General features: G+C 46.5%; 1 protein-coding gene across 1 annotated transcript in view; it reads left to right on the forward strand.

Moving 5' to 3' along the window:
* Positions 1-16,603, forward strand: part of ENTPD1 (ectonucleoside triphosphate diphosphohydrolase 1) — a 173,592-nt gene that overhangs the window by 129,997 nt on the left and 26,992 nt on the right. Inside the window, exons 3-5 of the mRNA XM_063962248.1 lie at positions 6,785-6,902; positions 14,582-14,732; positions 14,978-15,137. Of these exons, the coding sequence (XP_063818318.1) occupies positions 6,785-6,902; positions 14,582-14,732; positions 14,978-15,137 (429 nt within the window). The remainder of the gene's footprint in view (positions 1-6,784; positions 6,903-14,581; positions 14,733-14,977; positions 15,138-16,603) is intronic.

A 16,603-nucleotide genomic window follows, 5' to 3' on the forward strand; every position in this document is an offset into this window, starting at 1 on the left:
CTGGCACTGTGGGGCATTGTATCTGGCACTGTGGGGCAATGTAACTGGTACTGTGGGACATGTATCCGGCACTGTGGGGCATTGTATCTGGCACTGTGGGACAATGTAACTGGCACTGTGGGGCATGTATCTGGCACTGTGGGGCATTGTATCTGGCACTGTGGGGCATTGTATCTGGCACTGTGGGGCATGTATCCGGCACTGGGGGGCATTGTATCTGGCACTGGGGGGCATGTATCTGGCACTGTGGGGCATTGTATCTGGCACTGTGGGGCAATGTAATTGGCACTGTGGGGCATTGTATCTGGCACTGTGGGACAATGTAACTGGCACTGTGGGGCATGTATCTGGCACTGTGGGGTATTGTATCTGGCACTGTGGGGCAATGTGACTGGCACTGTGGGGCATGTATCCGGCACTGTGGGGCATTGTATCTGGCACTGGGGGGCAATGCAATTGGCACTGTGGGGCATGTATCCGGCACTGTGGGGCAATGTAAATGGCACTGTGGGGCAATGTAACTGGCACTGTGGGGCATGTATCTGGCACTGTGGGGCATTGTATCTGGCACTGTGGGGCAATGTAACTGTCACTGTGGGGCATGTATCTGGCACTGTGGGGCATTGTATCTGGCACTGTGGGGCATTGTATCTGGCACTGTGGGGCAATGTAACTGGCACTGTGGGGCATTGTATCTGGCACTGTGGGGCATTGTATCTGGCACTGTGGGGCATGTATCCGGCACTGGGGGGCATTGTATCTGGCACTGGGGGGCATGTATCTGGCACTGTGGGGCATTGTATCTGGCACTGTGGGGCAATGTAATTGGCACTGTGGGGCATTGTATCTGGCACTGTGGGACAATGTAACTGGCACTGTGGGGCATGTATCTGGCACTGTGGGGTATTGTATCTGGCACTGTGGGGCAATGTGACTGGCACTGTGGGGCATGTATCCGGCACTGTGGGGCATTGTATCTGACACTGGGGGGCAATGCAATTGGCACTGTGGGGCATGTATCCGGCACTGTGGGGCAATGTAACTGGCACTGTGGGGCAATGTAACTGGCACTGTGGGGCATGTATCTGGCACTGTGGGGCATTGTATCTGGCACTGTGGGGCAATGTAACTGTCACTGTGGGGCATGTATCTGGCACTGTGGGGCATTGTATCTGGCACTGTGGGGCATTGTATCTGGCACTGTGGGGCAATGTAACTGGCACTGTGGGGCATTGTATCTGGCACTGTGGGGCAATGTAACTGGCACTGTGGACCATTTTCAGTGGCCACACCCCTTCTGGAGCGTGGCCACACTCCTTCTGGTTTTTGCCGCTCGCGCACATGCTTCTTTTGATATGTTTTTTTTTCTTTGGGGGGGGGGGGGGGGAGGGGGGCGCCATTTTACATCTTGTACTGGGCTCCAAAAACCCTAGTTACGAAACAGTTCTGAACAAAGACCAGAAAAAGCTTTCTGGGCACGAGTGACTTCGGCCGAATAATCTTGAAACAGGAACAACTTGTGGCCTTCCCAGGTAATAGACCGATTGCGTCTGGATGCCTGCCAGAGTGCCTCGCGGTGAAGGAAATTTAAACATCGGAAAATAGTCACTCTGGGTCTAGAATCTTTACCACTCCAGGGAGGCCGGATGCGGTGTGCTCTCTCGACAACCATATCTGCACAGGAATCACTCACATCCAGTAAATCAGGCAGAGATGAGGTAATAAAGTCAGTCAGAGAATCACCTTTAAGTGACTCAGGAAGACCCACTATCCTCAGATTGTTCTGAGTGAACGATTTTCCAGGTCATCCACTTTACTGAGCACTTGCACATATTGGGGCAGATGTATTAACCAGGAGAAGGCATAAGGAAGTGATAAACCAGTGATATGTGTAAGGTGATACATGCAACAGCCAATCAGCTCCTAACTGTTAATTTACATATTGGAGCTGATTGGCTGGTTTGTTTATCGCCTTGCACATATCACTGGTTTATCACTTCTTTATGCCTTCTCCAGGTTAATACATCTGCCCCACTGTTTGTACAAAGAATCATACTGCTGCTTGAGCACGGTTACATAGTGGAAGGTATCGACAAGCCGATTTTCTGTGATTTGGACCCTCTTAGTGAGTTGCACAATGTTATTATTAGCTTCCATTAGTAATTGCTTGAAAAAGAGGCTGCCTGTTCTTGCATTAGGGGAGCCATAGTCTCTCTTGTAGCTTTCACAATGTCTCCATATGCAGCTACATCTATAGGCACTCCGTCCACAGGCTGAGGGGCAGGAGAGGCATGGAGTGTTGCTGGAAGGGCTGCAGGGATCCAGGCTGTGAGGAGGTAGCAGCAGGAGGGGCAGGCACAGGAGCCGCAATCGCAGGAGCCGCGGCCCCCATTTTGGATAGGCGTTTTTGTTCCTGGTGCCCGGCTCTGCTGTCTGGATGGCATGAGAGTGGGGAAATACCTTTCCATACACCAGGGAGGTGTTCCCCTGATCTTTGGTGGTGCTGGTCCGGATAAAATCGCCTCAGAGGAGGTTAAAACAGAATTCCCGCTGCAGCTTGTGAGGAGCTGGATTAGGCAGCTTCCATCTCTGTTGGCGGTGTTGCCGGAAGCCCTCCACAATATGCCTCTTAAATGTAAGAGTAATGGTGAAGTGTTTTAGGTCTAGTAAATTAAGCTTTATTAGCAAATACTAAATTGGGATTTTTCCTTATAAGATCTCAAGTGGTGACAACCTGGTAACACATTAGTGCCATTATGTGGATGCTATAAATGCTATTCTCAGTTTACTAACTAAACTATTCATTAACATGGGAAATTAGACTCTAAACTTCTTGATATTTTTCTATGGCTGATCCGGCTACCCTGCACCACCAACAATAATCAGAGGCATCTGTTTCCTGTATGGGCTGATCCGGCTGCCCTGCACCACCAACAATAATCAGAGGCATCTGTTTCCTGTATGGGCTGATCCGGCTGCCCTGCACCAACAACAATAATCAGAGGCATCTGTTTCCTGTATGGGCTGATCCAGCTGCCCTGCACCACCAACAATAATCAGAGGCATCTGTTTCCTGTATGGGCTGATCCGGCTGGCCTGCACCACCAACAATAATCAGAGGCATCTGTTTCCTGTATGGGCTGATCCTGCTGCCCTGCACCAACAATAAACAGAGGCATCTGTTTCCTGTATGGGCTGATCCGGCTGCCCTGCACCACCAACAATAATCAGAGGCATCTGTTTCCTGTATGGGCTGATCCGGCTGCCCTGCACCACCAACAATAATCAGAGGCATCTGTTTCCTGTATGGGCTGATCCGGCTGCCCTGCACAACAATAAGCGGTATCCGTTTCCTATATGTGCTGATCCTGCTGCCCTGCACCAACAAGGGCCCTCATTCCGAGTTGATCGGTCGCAAGGCGAATTTAGCAGAGTTACACACGCTAAGCCGCCGCCTACTGGGAGTGAATCTTAGCTTCTTAAAATTGCGACCGATGTATTCGCAATATTGCGATTACTAACTACTTAGCAGTTTCAGAGTAGCTCCAGACTTACTCTGCCTGTGCGATCATTTCAGTGCTTGTCGTTCCTGGTTGACGTCACAAACACACCCAGCGTTCGCCCAGGCACTCCCACCGTTTCTCCGGCCACTCCTGCGTTTTTTCCGGAAACGGTAGCGTTTTCAGCCACACGCCCCTGAAACGCCGTGTTTCCGCCCAGTAACACCCATTTCCTGTCAATCACATTACGATCGCCGGAGCGAAGAAAAAGCCGTGAGTAAAAATACTTTCTTCATAGTAAAGTTACTTGGCGCAGTGCGAACATTGCGCATGCGCACTAAGCGGATTTTCACTGCGATGCGATGAAAAATACCGAGCGAACAACTCGGAATGAGGGCCAATAATCAGCGCAATCCTTTTCCTATATGTGCTGATCCTGCTACCCTGCACCAACAATAATAAGGATCCGTTTCCTATATGGGCTGATCCTGCTTTCCTGCATCAACAATAATCAGTGGGATCCCTTTCCTGTACTAGCTGATCCTGCTGCCCTGCACCAACAATAATCAGTGGGATCCGTTTCATATATGGGCTGATCCTGCTGCCCTGCACCAACAATAATCAGTGGGATCCATTTCTTATAAGGGCTGATCCTGCTGCCCTGCACCAATGATAATCAACAGGATCCATTTCCTATATGGGGTGATCCTGCTGCCCTGCACCAATGATACTCAGAGGGATCCATTTCCTATACGGGCTGATCCTGCTGCTCTGCACCAACAACAGTCAACGGGATCTGTTTCCTATATGGGCTGATCCTGCTGCTCTGCACCAACAATAATCAACGGGATCCGTTTCCTATATGGCTGATGCTGCTGCCCTGCACCAACAATAATCTGCTGGATCCATTTTCTATACGGGTTGATCCTGCTCTCTGCACCAACAATAATCAGCGGGATCCGTTTCCTATACGGGTTGATCTTGCTGCTCTGCACCAACAACAATCAGCAGGATCTGTTTTCTATATGGCTGCTGCTGCTGCCCTGCACCAGGGATAATCAGCGGGATCCATTTCCTATATGGGGTGATCCTGCTGCCCTGCACTAACAATGATCAGCGGGATCTGTTTCCTATATGGCTGATGCTGCTGCCCTGCACCAATAATAATCAACGTGATCGGTTTCCTATATGGCTGATGCTGCTGCCCTGCACCAACATAGAAAAGTAGAAAAATAGAATTTGACGGCAGATAAGAACCACTTGGGGGTATAATATGTTATGCCGGCGCTTGGGATCCCGGCGCCCAGCATACCGACCGTCGGCATGCAGGCAGTGGGGTGAGCGCAGAAGAGCCCCTTGCGGGCTTGCTGTGCTCGCCACGCTGCGGGCACGGTGGCGCGCTACGCTATTTGTTCTCCCTCCAGGGGTGTCGTGGACATCCCAAGAGGGAGAATAGTTGTTGGTATGTCGGCTGTCGGGATTCTGGCGTCAGTATGGTGAGTGCCGGGATCCCGACAGCCGGCATATCAAATGCCTCCCCCACTTGGCATATCTAGTCTGCTCCCTTTTTACCATATTTTTACCTAAAATCTTATTTGATCCTTATTTCTTTGTAAGGATATCATTATGTCTATCCCATGCATTTTTAAACTGCTCTACTGTCTTAAGGGCCCCATACACTAACGCGACATGTCCGACCATCATGTCGCAGGCTGCTGTCCTTTTGCATACGATGTATCTTTGGCGATCCCAGCCATGCCTGCGGGGTCGGACATGATCGTTGGTGCAGCACGGTCAATCTGGAGGATCCGATCCGATGCTCACGGGAACGCGCATCGGATTGGAAACACCTCCAAAATGCCCGATTTCATCCGATATATCGGGCCGAATGCCCGAAATCGGATGAAATCGGGCATTATCGTTCTAGTGTAGGGGGCCCTTCAGCCTCTACCACCTCTTAGCCTCTGCCACCACTTGCCCACAACCCTTTCTGTGAAGTGATTTTTCCTCACATTTCCCCTGAACCTCCCTCCCTCCAGTCTCAGTCCAACAATAATCGGAGGGATCCATTTCCTATATGGGCTGATCCTGCTGCCCTGCACTATCAATAATCAGCGGGATCCGTTTCCTATACGGGCTGATCCTGCTGCCCTTCAGCAACAATAATAAGATGGATCCGTTTCCTATACGGGCTGATCCTGCTGCCCTTCACCAATAATAATCAGCGGGATCCATTTCCTGTACGGGCTGATCCTGCTGCCCTTCACCAATAATAATCAGCGGGATCCGGTTCCTGTACGGGCTGATCCTGCTGCCCTTCACCAATAATAATCAGCAGGATCCGTTTCCTGTACGGGCTGATCCTGCTGCCCTTCACCAATAATAATCAGCGGGATCCGTTTCCTGTACGGGCTGATCCTGCTGCCCTTCACCAATAATAATCAGCGGGATCCGTTACCTGTACGGGCTGATCCTGCTGCCCTTCACCAATAATAATCAGCGGGATCCGTTTCCTGTACGGGCTGATCCTGCTGCCCTTCACCAATAATAATCAGCGGGACCCGTTTCCTATACGGGCTGATCCTGCTGCCCTTCACAAACAATAATAAGATGGATCCGTTTACTATACGGGCTGATCCTGCTGCCCTTCACCAACAATAATAAGATGGATCCGTTTACTATACGGGCTGATCCTGCTGCCCTTCACCAATAATAATCAGCAGGATGTGACTGAGCTGGAGGGTATTACATTGTTCTTTTCTTCCCAAGAACTACTGACAACAACATAAGAACTTATGCCGTAGGGAAGAGGAATAGGTCCCAAATGAAAGTAGAGATACTATGTATACTGTATATTAGTTGTTCCGCAGGCTATGGCAGTTTTCACAGTAAAGTGATATAACTTATGTACTAAAACTAATAGCTACAAGAAATAAGGTTAGTGTAATGTTATGGTGGAGCAAAATGGTGTCTTTTTATAAGGAAGTTGCACATTGGCGACTGCTGAAATGTAATATGTATTTCGACCCTCTACCCCAGGCCTGGCCAACCTGTGGCTCTCCAGCTGTTGTAAAACTACAAGGCCCATCATGCCTTGCCACTGTTTTGCTATTAGGGAATGCTAAAACTGTGGCAGGGCATGCTGGGATGTGTAGTTTCACAACATCTGGAGAGCCACAGGTTGGCCAGGCCTGCTCTACCCAATAGAATCAGTGCAGCCAAGAACAAGCTTATTTAGTAACCGCTGGATAATAAGCTGCCTTATTGTGTTTTACCTTCCCCAGTATGGCATTGTGCTAGATGCCGGTTCCTCACATACCAGCCTGTACGTTTACCAATGGCCAGCGGAGAAGGAGAATGACACGGGAGTCGTTCATCAGCTAGAAGAATGTAAAGTTGACGGTCAGTGAATCTACACTTTCATTTTCCATTCTCTTTGTTACACTTTATAACATGTTAAGTATACTTTATGCATATTATTATTATTATTATTATTATCCTTTATTTATATGGCGCCACAAGGGTTCAGCAGCGCCCAATTACAGAATACATAAACAAATAATCAAACAGGAAAACAGCAACTTACAGTTGATGACAGTATAGGACAAGTACAGGGTAAATAAACATAGCTACATCAGCAGATGACACTGGAATAAGTATCAGGTGGCAGAAGACTGCTGGATTTGGTGCAGTTGAAGATTATTAAAGTAAGAAAGGGTAAGCACATGAGGGAAGAGGGCCCTGCTCGTGAGAGCTTACATTCTAATGCTTACTTACAATATATAGTAGAAACATAGAATTTGATGGCAGATAAGAACCACTTGGCCCATCTAGTCTGCCCCTTTTTTTTTTTGTTTACCATATTTTTATCTTAAACCACCAGGTATGGAAAGCAAACAAGAAAGATCCCTGTCCTAAAGAAGGGGTCTATTTACTAAGCCGTGAATGGAGATAAAGTGGACGGAGATAAAGTCCCAACCAACCAGCTCCTAACTGTCATTTTACAAACACAGCATGTAACATGGCAGTTAGGAGCTGATTGGCTGGTACTTTATATCCATACGCTTTATCTCCATCTATGGCTTAGTAAATAGTCCCCTTACTATCTCGTTATTTGCATTAGTTGGGGTTATGAAGCTCCACTATAATCTGTGATTGCAGATCTGCCACTTACAGATGTGTCCTCTTACACCTTTGCTCCGTGCGCTACAAGTCGCGTTACACACAACGCGTGAGTGCCATGTGACTCGGTAGCGGCGAGCATCTTTTTTTTGCTTTCTTTCCCCCCACAAAAATATGTCTTATTGTAGTAATGTAATAGGACGCACAAGCAGCGTCTGCTGGTAAATCCTTTGCGTCTTAAGACGCATTTTCGAGGAAAGCGGGGAAAAAAGACGCTCAGCTGAGTCCTGCCACCGCATTTAAAGACTTCAAGGGCTGTTTAGCGGGAGTGCAGCAAGGGTGTAAGAGGACACATCTATAGCTACGGGAGAGACAAACATAAGCATCTGAGAAGATAAATTGTTTTCAGCCCATCACACATCTCTTCTGAAGCGTCTCCCTTTGTCCAATTTGTGGCTACCTCTGTTTGTGTGGACGTTGTATCCCCACTCATCCATTCTTATGACTAACGTAAACTGTAGAAATAGGATATACTGTTTTGGTTTACAAAAATAGACATCAATGAGTAATTAATGGTACCATGATGTATACGCACAGCTGCTTTTCCTGCTAATTCAGTCCAAAGACGTGAATACCAGTTGGGTGAAGCACAAGTCCTGGCCCTCGCTCCCTGAGTCTCTGCGTTTGGGTCTGAAGGAAAGTACAGCAGAATTCTGAAGTGTTTATTTTATCTCTGTCTCACATTGTCAGAGCTGTATGTCTGCCAACACTAGAGCTGGAAGATAATCAAGGGAAATTATAAATGTCATCAAAGCACGGATGATTGCTCACGGACAATGGAGCTTACTCAGAATAGTGTCAAAAACCTTTGCAAGTGTAAATATTTTAATCAGAGACGTCTTCCTGATGTGCAGTTCTTTTCCAGTGGAAATTGTAAGCTAAAGACTGGTGCAGAGCGTGTACTTACTAAGGCCGTTTGCGTGCAATTACATAATGATAATGACTGTCGCTGTACAGTGACGCTGCTCTGCGACTGTACGGTGGCACTAACAAACCGTACGATGTGTATAGCTCAGCATATGGGTGTCAGGAGAGGACAGATGTAACTTCTCTTTGGATCCTGAAATCACTAATATAATGCAGTGTATCCTCACTTATGGTAAGATATCATAGACTTCTGTCTCACCCTATCACAAGGTGTGAGCTCCCGAAAGCAGCACCACCTTGTGGTAGGTACAGGTACTTCTGCTACTTCACCCTACACGTTTCGTCTTAGTTAATACTTCATCAGTGGTATATCAAATACCAGATGGAACTGTGTCTTACTATCGTAAAAAACAGTGCCTTTGCTTTCAATAGGGAGAAGTATGCTCTGGCAGACATGACGGACCAACTATGCGAAGTAGTAATAATTGCTGTGCATTAAAGGAGCTAAACCTAAATGTTACATAGAAAAGTAGAATGTGACGGCAGATAAGAACTGGAAAGCCCATCTAGTCTACCCATGTACATGTACACATTAGAGCTAATTTTTGTCGGGAGCCAAGTATATTTTTGGATTGTGGGAGGAAACCAGAGTACCCATAGGAAACCCACACAAAAACGGGGAGAATATACAAACTCCACACAGTAAGGGCCGTGGTGGGAATCAAACCCAGGACCTCAGTGCATTGTGACAGTAATGCTAACCAGTACACCATCCGTACTGTTATGTCTGCAATTGATGGGCAGCAGATGTCATGTCATTGAGCTCAGCCATTCATAGTAATAGTAAATTGGTGGTGTAAGCACTTATCTAATTTCCTCTCTAATTGCATCTGTGATACAAGGTCTTGCTTACAGGGTGAATTTAAGAATTAAGGCTAAATGTGTATTGTAACACTGTAAGGGTACAAGGTGCCGTTTCCTGGGGTAACTGGCAGCACGCAGCAGCTGAGGAACCACACAAGTCCAGTTTCTGGTACAACTGGCCCCAACCAGTTTTATTATACAGAAAATAAAACAAACACCAAAAGAAAATACCTTGCCTGTCCGGCACTAACTAAACACAAGATGTTCCTAACTATCACTAAACAAAAAACACAGAGTATTCCAGTAAACACTGTATAGCTCACTTGTATCAGGAAGCGTGTTTCTCTCACAGAGATCCTGCAGTCTTCCCAGGCAGTCTGCACACATTAATCAGGCTAGAAGCCCTATAAGACTCTTGCACAGCTGAAAGCCCAGATTAGCCCTCTGTGAGGCCAAAGATCCGAACTGGGCCCAATGTCTGGAACTCGCCCAATCTCTCTCTCAGGGCCCTTATCCAGCTTTTCCAGCAAACTGAAAAGGTTCTAACAAAACAAAAGCATTTTCCTAGAAGTTTTCATTTTCTAAAACATGTAAGACAAGAACCCGGGACAAACATACCCGCCCTCAAACACTATCCCAGTGTTCTTGTCACATATCCCCCTCCCCTGTTTCGACCTAGGGGCCGGAACACTTGTAGCCCCCAAACAGAAGATGCGGGACAATGCATCTGCGTTGGCCAATTGTGTACCCGGTCTATGTTCGACAGTAAACTTAAAATCCTGCAACGCTAGAAACCATCTAGTTACACGAGCATTCTTGCCTCTATTTACATACATCCATTTTAAAGGGGCATGATCTGTCACTAGTCTGAATTGTCTACCCAAGAGGTAATATCTCAAGGTATCTAGTGCCCACTTAATGGCCAAAGCCTCCTTTTCCACAATGGCATACCTTTTTTCATGCTCCTTAAGTTTCCTACTCAAATAAATGATAGGGTGTTCGTCCCCATCTCTGGTTTGGGACAACACAGCCCCTATCCCTACCTCTGAGGCATCTGTCTGTACCACAAATTCTTTTGAAAAATCTGGTGTTATCAATACCGGTTGTGAACACAAAGCCACTTTTAACGCTTGGAACGCTTTTTCTGCATCAGGGTTCCATTTCACCATATTTGACTGCTTCCCTTTGGTAAGGTCTGACAACGGCACCGCTGTGGCCGCAAAATTGGGAATAAACCGTCTATAGTACACAGTTATTCCCAAAAAAGCCCTTACCTGTTTTTTATTCACTGGACGAGGCCAGTTTTGAATAGCATCAATTTTATTCAATTGGGGCCTAATCAGACCTCTGCCTATGGTGAAGCCCAAGTATTTGACCTCCTCCATTGTGAGGCAGTACTTCTTTGGGTTAGCAGTTAACCCTGCCTATCTGATTGAGTCCAGTACTGCTTGTACCCTAACCAAATGGGACCCCCAGTCTGTACTGTGAATTACCACATCATCCAAATAGGCAGCTGCATATTTTCTATGGGGCCTCAAAATTTTATCCATCGCCCGTTGAAAGGTTGCTGGAGCCCCATGCAACCCAAAGGGTAACATCTTATACTGGTACAGCCGCTCCGGAACCGAAAAGGCTGTTTTTTCTTTTGCGCTATCAGATAAAGGTATTTGCCAGTAACCTTTGGTCAGGTCCAACGTGGTGAGAAACCTGGCTGTTCCCAGCCTTTCTATAAGCTCATCCACACGGGACATGGGGTATGCGTCAAACTTGGACACCTCATTTAACTTACGAAAGTCATTACAGAAGCGTATGCTACCATCGGGCTTCGGGATGAGAACTATGGGACTGGACCACTCACTGTTAGATTCCTCTATGACTCCAAGTTCTAACATGGTTTTAACTTCTTTAGAAACAGCTTCTCGCTGAGCTTCAGGAATCCTATATGGCTTTAAATGAACCCTGACCCCTGGTTCTGTGACAATGTCATGTTTTATTATGGTCGTTCGGCCAGGCAGCTCTGAAAATATCTCCCTATTTTGGATGAGAAATTATTTAACCTGATTGTTCTGATCAGCTGATAATGTCTCTGACACCTTTACTGCGGGAAGCAACCGAGGTGAAGACACCGAAGGGCAAGGCTCCGCTGACAGAGACAACCTATCTTTCCAGGGTTTGATTAAGTTAACATGGTAGATTTGTTCGGGTTTTCTCTTCCCCGGCTGGTATACTTTGTAATTAACCTCATTCACTTTTTCCCTAATCTCAAATGGACCCTGCCATTTAGCTAGGAATTTGCTTTCCACAATGGGTACCAAAACAAGAATTCTATCTCCAGGAGCAAATTCCAGTATCTTGGCAGTCCGGTTATAGACCCTCTGTTGAGCACTTTGGGCCTGTTCCATGTGCTCTCTGACAATAGGTACCACGGCTGCAATCCTATCCTGCATTTGTGTTACATGTTCAATAACGCTTCTATAAGGAGTGGGCTGTCCTTCCCACGTCTCTTTGGCAATGTCCAACAGCCCTCTGGGGTGTCTACCATACAACAAATCAAATGGAGAAAACCCCGTAGAGGACTGAGGAACTTCTCTGATGGCCATTAACAAGTAGGGCAACAAACAATCCCAGTTTTTCCCATCTCTCTCAACAACCTTTTTTAACATACTTTTTAATGTTTTATTAAACCTTTCCACCAACCCGTCAGTTTGGGGATGGTAGATGGACGTCCTGAGGTGAGTGACCTTAAATAATTTGCACAATTCTTTCATGATCCTTGACATAAATGGAGTACCTTGGTCAGTCAAAATTTCTTTTGGTATTTCCACTCTACTAAAAACCAGCACCAGCTCCCTAGCTATCGCCTTGGTTGTGATAGTGCGTAAAGGGACAGCCTCAGGATATCGAGTGGCATAGTCCATAATTACCAGGATATACTGATGGCCCCGAGCAGACTTTAACAAGGGCCCCACGAGATCCATGGCTATTCTGTCAAACGGGACCTCTATAATAGGCATGGGAACTAGTGGGCTCCTGAAATGGGGTCTAGGGGCATGATACTGGCATTCAGGACAGGAAGAACAATATTCAGACACTTTTTTATAAACCCCTGGCCAAAAGAACCTTTGTAAAACTCTTTCAGTGGTTTTTTCTGCCCCTAAATGTCCTGCGGTAACGTGACTATGAGCTAAATCTAGTACCGTTCTCCGATAAGGCTGGGGAACTACCAGCTGTTCTACCACATCCTCACCCCTTTTGACAATGTGGTACAAGAGCTCATTACAGATGGCCATGTGGGGATACGTAACCCTGTCACCTTGTACCACAGGTTCCCCATTAACAACCTTAACATTCTCTCTAGCCTTTATTAAGGTAGGATCCTTTAACTGTTCAGATGCAAACAGATCCTTCTTTACCTCCAGGTCAGGCACGCTTTCAGTTCTAACTATTATGTCTCTGTTCCCAGCAAGAGGGTCCTCACTGGACTCCCCATCTGTCACTTCCCCAGCCAAACTAGCAAAAGGCAAAGGGTCAGAAAGTTCCGAAGACACACGTACATCCATAAAATCACCGGTATTATCAACTGGCTCTTTAGTTTATCATAGTCCCGAGCCTCAGCAGGGCTTAAATCAAAGTACACTTTTTGGGGCTCACCTGACAGAAAAGGTGCCAGCAGACTGGCCCACTGTGCTTTCGGCCAGTTCTCACGCTCGACAGTCCTTTCAAACGTGGTCAGGTAGGCCTCCACATCATCAGCCTCTGTCATTTTCTGCAGGAAGTGACTGGCCCGTATAGAACTAGAGCTGGTCGGAGCACTGACGGCCATATCTCCAATCTGGGCTGCAAGGCTCTGCATCACTTCTGTTAAGTCCTCTCGCTGTAGTCTCCAATTTTCCTCCATTGCCACCTGCTGCTGTCTGTTGGCCTCCTGCTGAGCCACTGTAGCTTGCAGCAAGGCTTTGAGCAGTTCCTCCATGTCGACAGACTTTTCAGGCGGCTTTGTAGCTGCTTTCACCCAGGACATATATCAAATCCTCAGGGCGAATCTCAGTAACTTCACACTGGGCTGTATCTGCATAAACACCGTTTTCTGCAGGCCTCACAAAGCTGCTGCTTTCACGCAGAACGGCATGCTCGCATTCATGCGCAGAACGGCATGCTCGCATTCTCCACCAAGTTGTAACACTGTAAGGGTACAAGGTGCCGTTTCCTGGGGTAACTGGCAGCACGCAGCAGCTGAGGAACCACACATGTCCAGTTTCTGGTACAACTGGCCCCAGCCAGTTTTATTATACAGAAAATAAAACAAACACCAAAAGAAAATACCTTGCCTGTCCGGCACTAACTAAACACAAGATGTTCCTAACTATCACTAAACAAAAAACACAGAGTATTCCAGTAAACACTGTATAGCTCACTTGTATCAGGTAGCGTGTTTCTCTCACAGAGATCTTGCAGTCTTCCCAGGCAGTCTGCACACATTAATCAGGCTAGAAGCCCTATAAGACTCTTGCACAGCTGAAAGCCCAGATTAGCCCTCTGTGAGGCCAAAGATCCGAACTGGGCCCAATGTCTGGAACTCGCCCTATCTCTCTCTCAGGGCCCTTATCCAGCTTTTCCAGCAAACTGAAAAGGTTCTAACAAAACAAAAGCATTTTCCTAGAAGTTTTCATTTTCTAAAACATGTAAGACAAGAACCTGGGACAAACATACCCGCCCTCAAACACTATCCCAGTGTTCTTGTCACAGTATTTATACCCTTTGTATTGTGAGAAGTTGGATTAAGCTTGTGAGACACTTTGTGATAGTTTTGAGGTGGAATCTGTTATGGGTCTATGTACTAAACCTTGGAGAGAGATAAAGAGGTAGATGTATGAAGCAGTGATAAGAATGGAGAAGTAAGCAAGTGGAGAAGTTGCCCATGGCAACCAATCCACTGCTACCTATAATTTTATAGAATGCACTTGATAAATGTTACTTCAAACCTTCTCCACTGGTTGGTACTTTATCTCTCTGCAAGGTTTAGTACATAGACCCAACAGAGCTCATACAGGATACATCCATTCCTTACAGAAAGACCTTCCGGAGGTGTTTAGAACCATGGCCCCTACAATAGCGCTTTGGCAGTTACATGGGTTCCTAAACTTGTCTTTTTCTTTTCTTCCTAAAAGGCAACGGTGTATCTAGTTACTATCAAAATCCAGTAAAAGCTGGCAAATCTCTTCAGGCTTGCATGCGCAAGGCTCAAGACGCAATTCCTGTCATTCAGCATAAGGAGACGCCTGTATATTTAGGAGCCACGGCAGGAATGCGACTTCTCAGGTACAGTCCCTTGTCCTCTAAGACAACTGTTTGTCTTAACCTTAGAGCAAGATAATGTTACATGTATGTAGGTGCTGCACTTATGGCTCTTGTAGATCTGTCATAACCTAAACCTCATCCACAGCCTAACGTCAACTAGTCTGTCACTTGTATAATAATGTACCTATTAGACATATATAATAGTAATAATAATGTAATTAAAGACATGTATATACATTGACTTATGACGCTTCCTATCCCTGTAGGCGCAATAACCCAGCAGTGGCTGATGAGGTCCTTTCCTCGGTGGAGAATGCATTGCGCTCTACTCCCTTTGATTTTCAAGGTGCCAGAATAATTACAGGACAAGAAGAGGGCGCCTATGGCTGGATTACCATTAACTACCTTCTAGGAAACTTCTTACAAGTTAGTACTTACCGATCTCTGCAGTTTGAGCAATGAGTCCTGCCACCCAAGGCCATCTTAACAGCATTACAGGAAACAATTTAAAAAAAAAACGCCCCTCCCGCAGTCCTGCACCGTCTCTCTACATGCTTCCATACAGTGAATGACTGTCCACCCTGATTTGTGGATGTCTGGAGCTATCTACCAATCAGCATGCTGCCAGCCATTCACTGTGTGGCTGCAGGCTGGGAGGCAGGTAGAGAATGCTGCCTGCTCCTGCTTGGAGCCCCCTAGAATTGTGGGGCCCTTGGCAGCTGACCAGTGTGCCTACACGTTAAAATGGCCCTGGTGCCACCGCCCTGTGCACCACTTCTTGTACAGCGTGTTTAATATTTCTCATTTTGTCCGAGTCGTACTCAGACTTGCATCCTGTTGGAGAAGGCTGGTATCAATGGTTGCACCATACTTGGTAGTACTGGAGGTTTGGAAGGCTTTGAGCTAGTGGACCAGTTTCTGTCAGATGGACTTTAACCTTCAGTCGATTTATGAGATACAAGGTAGGCTTAGAAAACATGTGCAACTTGATATAAAATATCATGCTCTGTAGAGTGGTGACTGTCATTTGGTGCAGGGAGGGTCATGTTCACCGTATGTATTGGGGTCATCTGGTGGACTTTCAGTGATTTAAATTATATAGATTTTATTCCCACGTATTGAATTTGTGACAGGGTGGTGGTCTTGCCTTTAGTGAGGTCATGAGCTAAATGGGGGTGTTGCAATGATTGGGTGTATTTGCACTGAATCAGTTTTGGATGAACCATCAGATGATGTTGCCCATTAAAGGCCACAAAGTTTTCAGGCATTAGCGCCGGTCCCAGTAGCACTTGGCATTGTGTGGTCTGCTAGTTGCTTAAATACCAGATCACTAGGTACGTAGTAGCTCCTCAGAGGTTTGATGATGGTGGTCCCGTTGGAGTGCTCTAGGTGTTGTGATTAGTCTAACACTCTGGAATAGAGACATATATGTAATTTGACCAGAAAAGTTTGAGTTAGTAGTTTGGATTCATTGATAACAAGCTGAAAAATGATTGCAAGTCAAACTGAAGATATTGGGCCTGATCACATATACCAGGGTATGGAACGTTTGTAGAACTTGGGTATAGTAAGGAGTATGGTGTTCTGCACCCAGTGGGGAGATGTGGCAAGCTTTGGAGATAGAAAAAATGGAGAAGTTGCCCAAGGCAGCCAATTATCTTCTCTCATTTAGACATATATAGTGGTAGATGCTCAATTAGCTTAGTGATATCACTCATGTGCTTGCAAGGGAGGGGTATTTCTAAGCAAGAAAAAAAGCATTTCTCTATCGTCCTAGTGGATGCTGGGGTTCCTGAAAGGACCATGGGGAATAGCGGCTCCGCAGGAGACAGGGCACAAAAGTAAAGCTTTCCGATCAGGTGGTGTGCACTGGCTCCTCCCCCTATGACCCT

The sequence above is a fragment of the Pseudophryne corroboree genome, chromosome 3, assembly GCF_028390025.1.
Source record: "Pseudophryne corroboree isolate aPseCor3 chromosome 3, aPseCor3.hap2, whole genome shotgun sequence".
Classification (NCBI taxonomy): Eukaryota; Metazoa; Chordata; class Amphibia; order Anura; family Myobatrachidae; genus Pseudophryne; species Pseudophryne corroboree.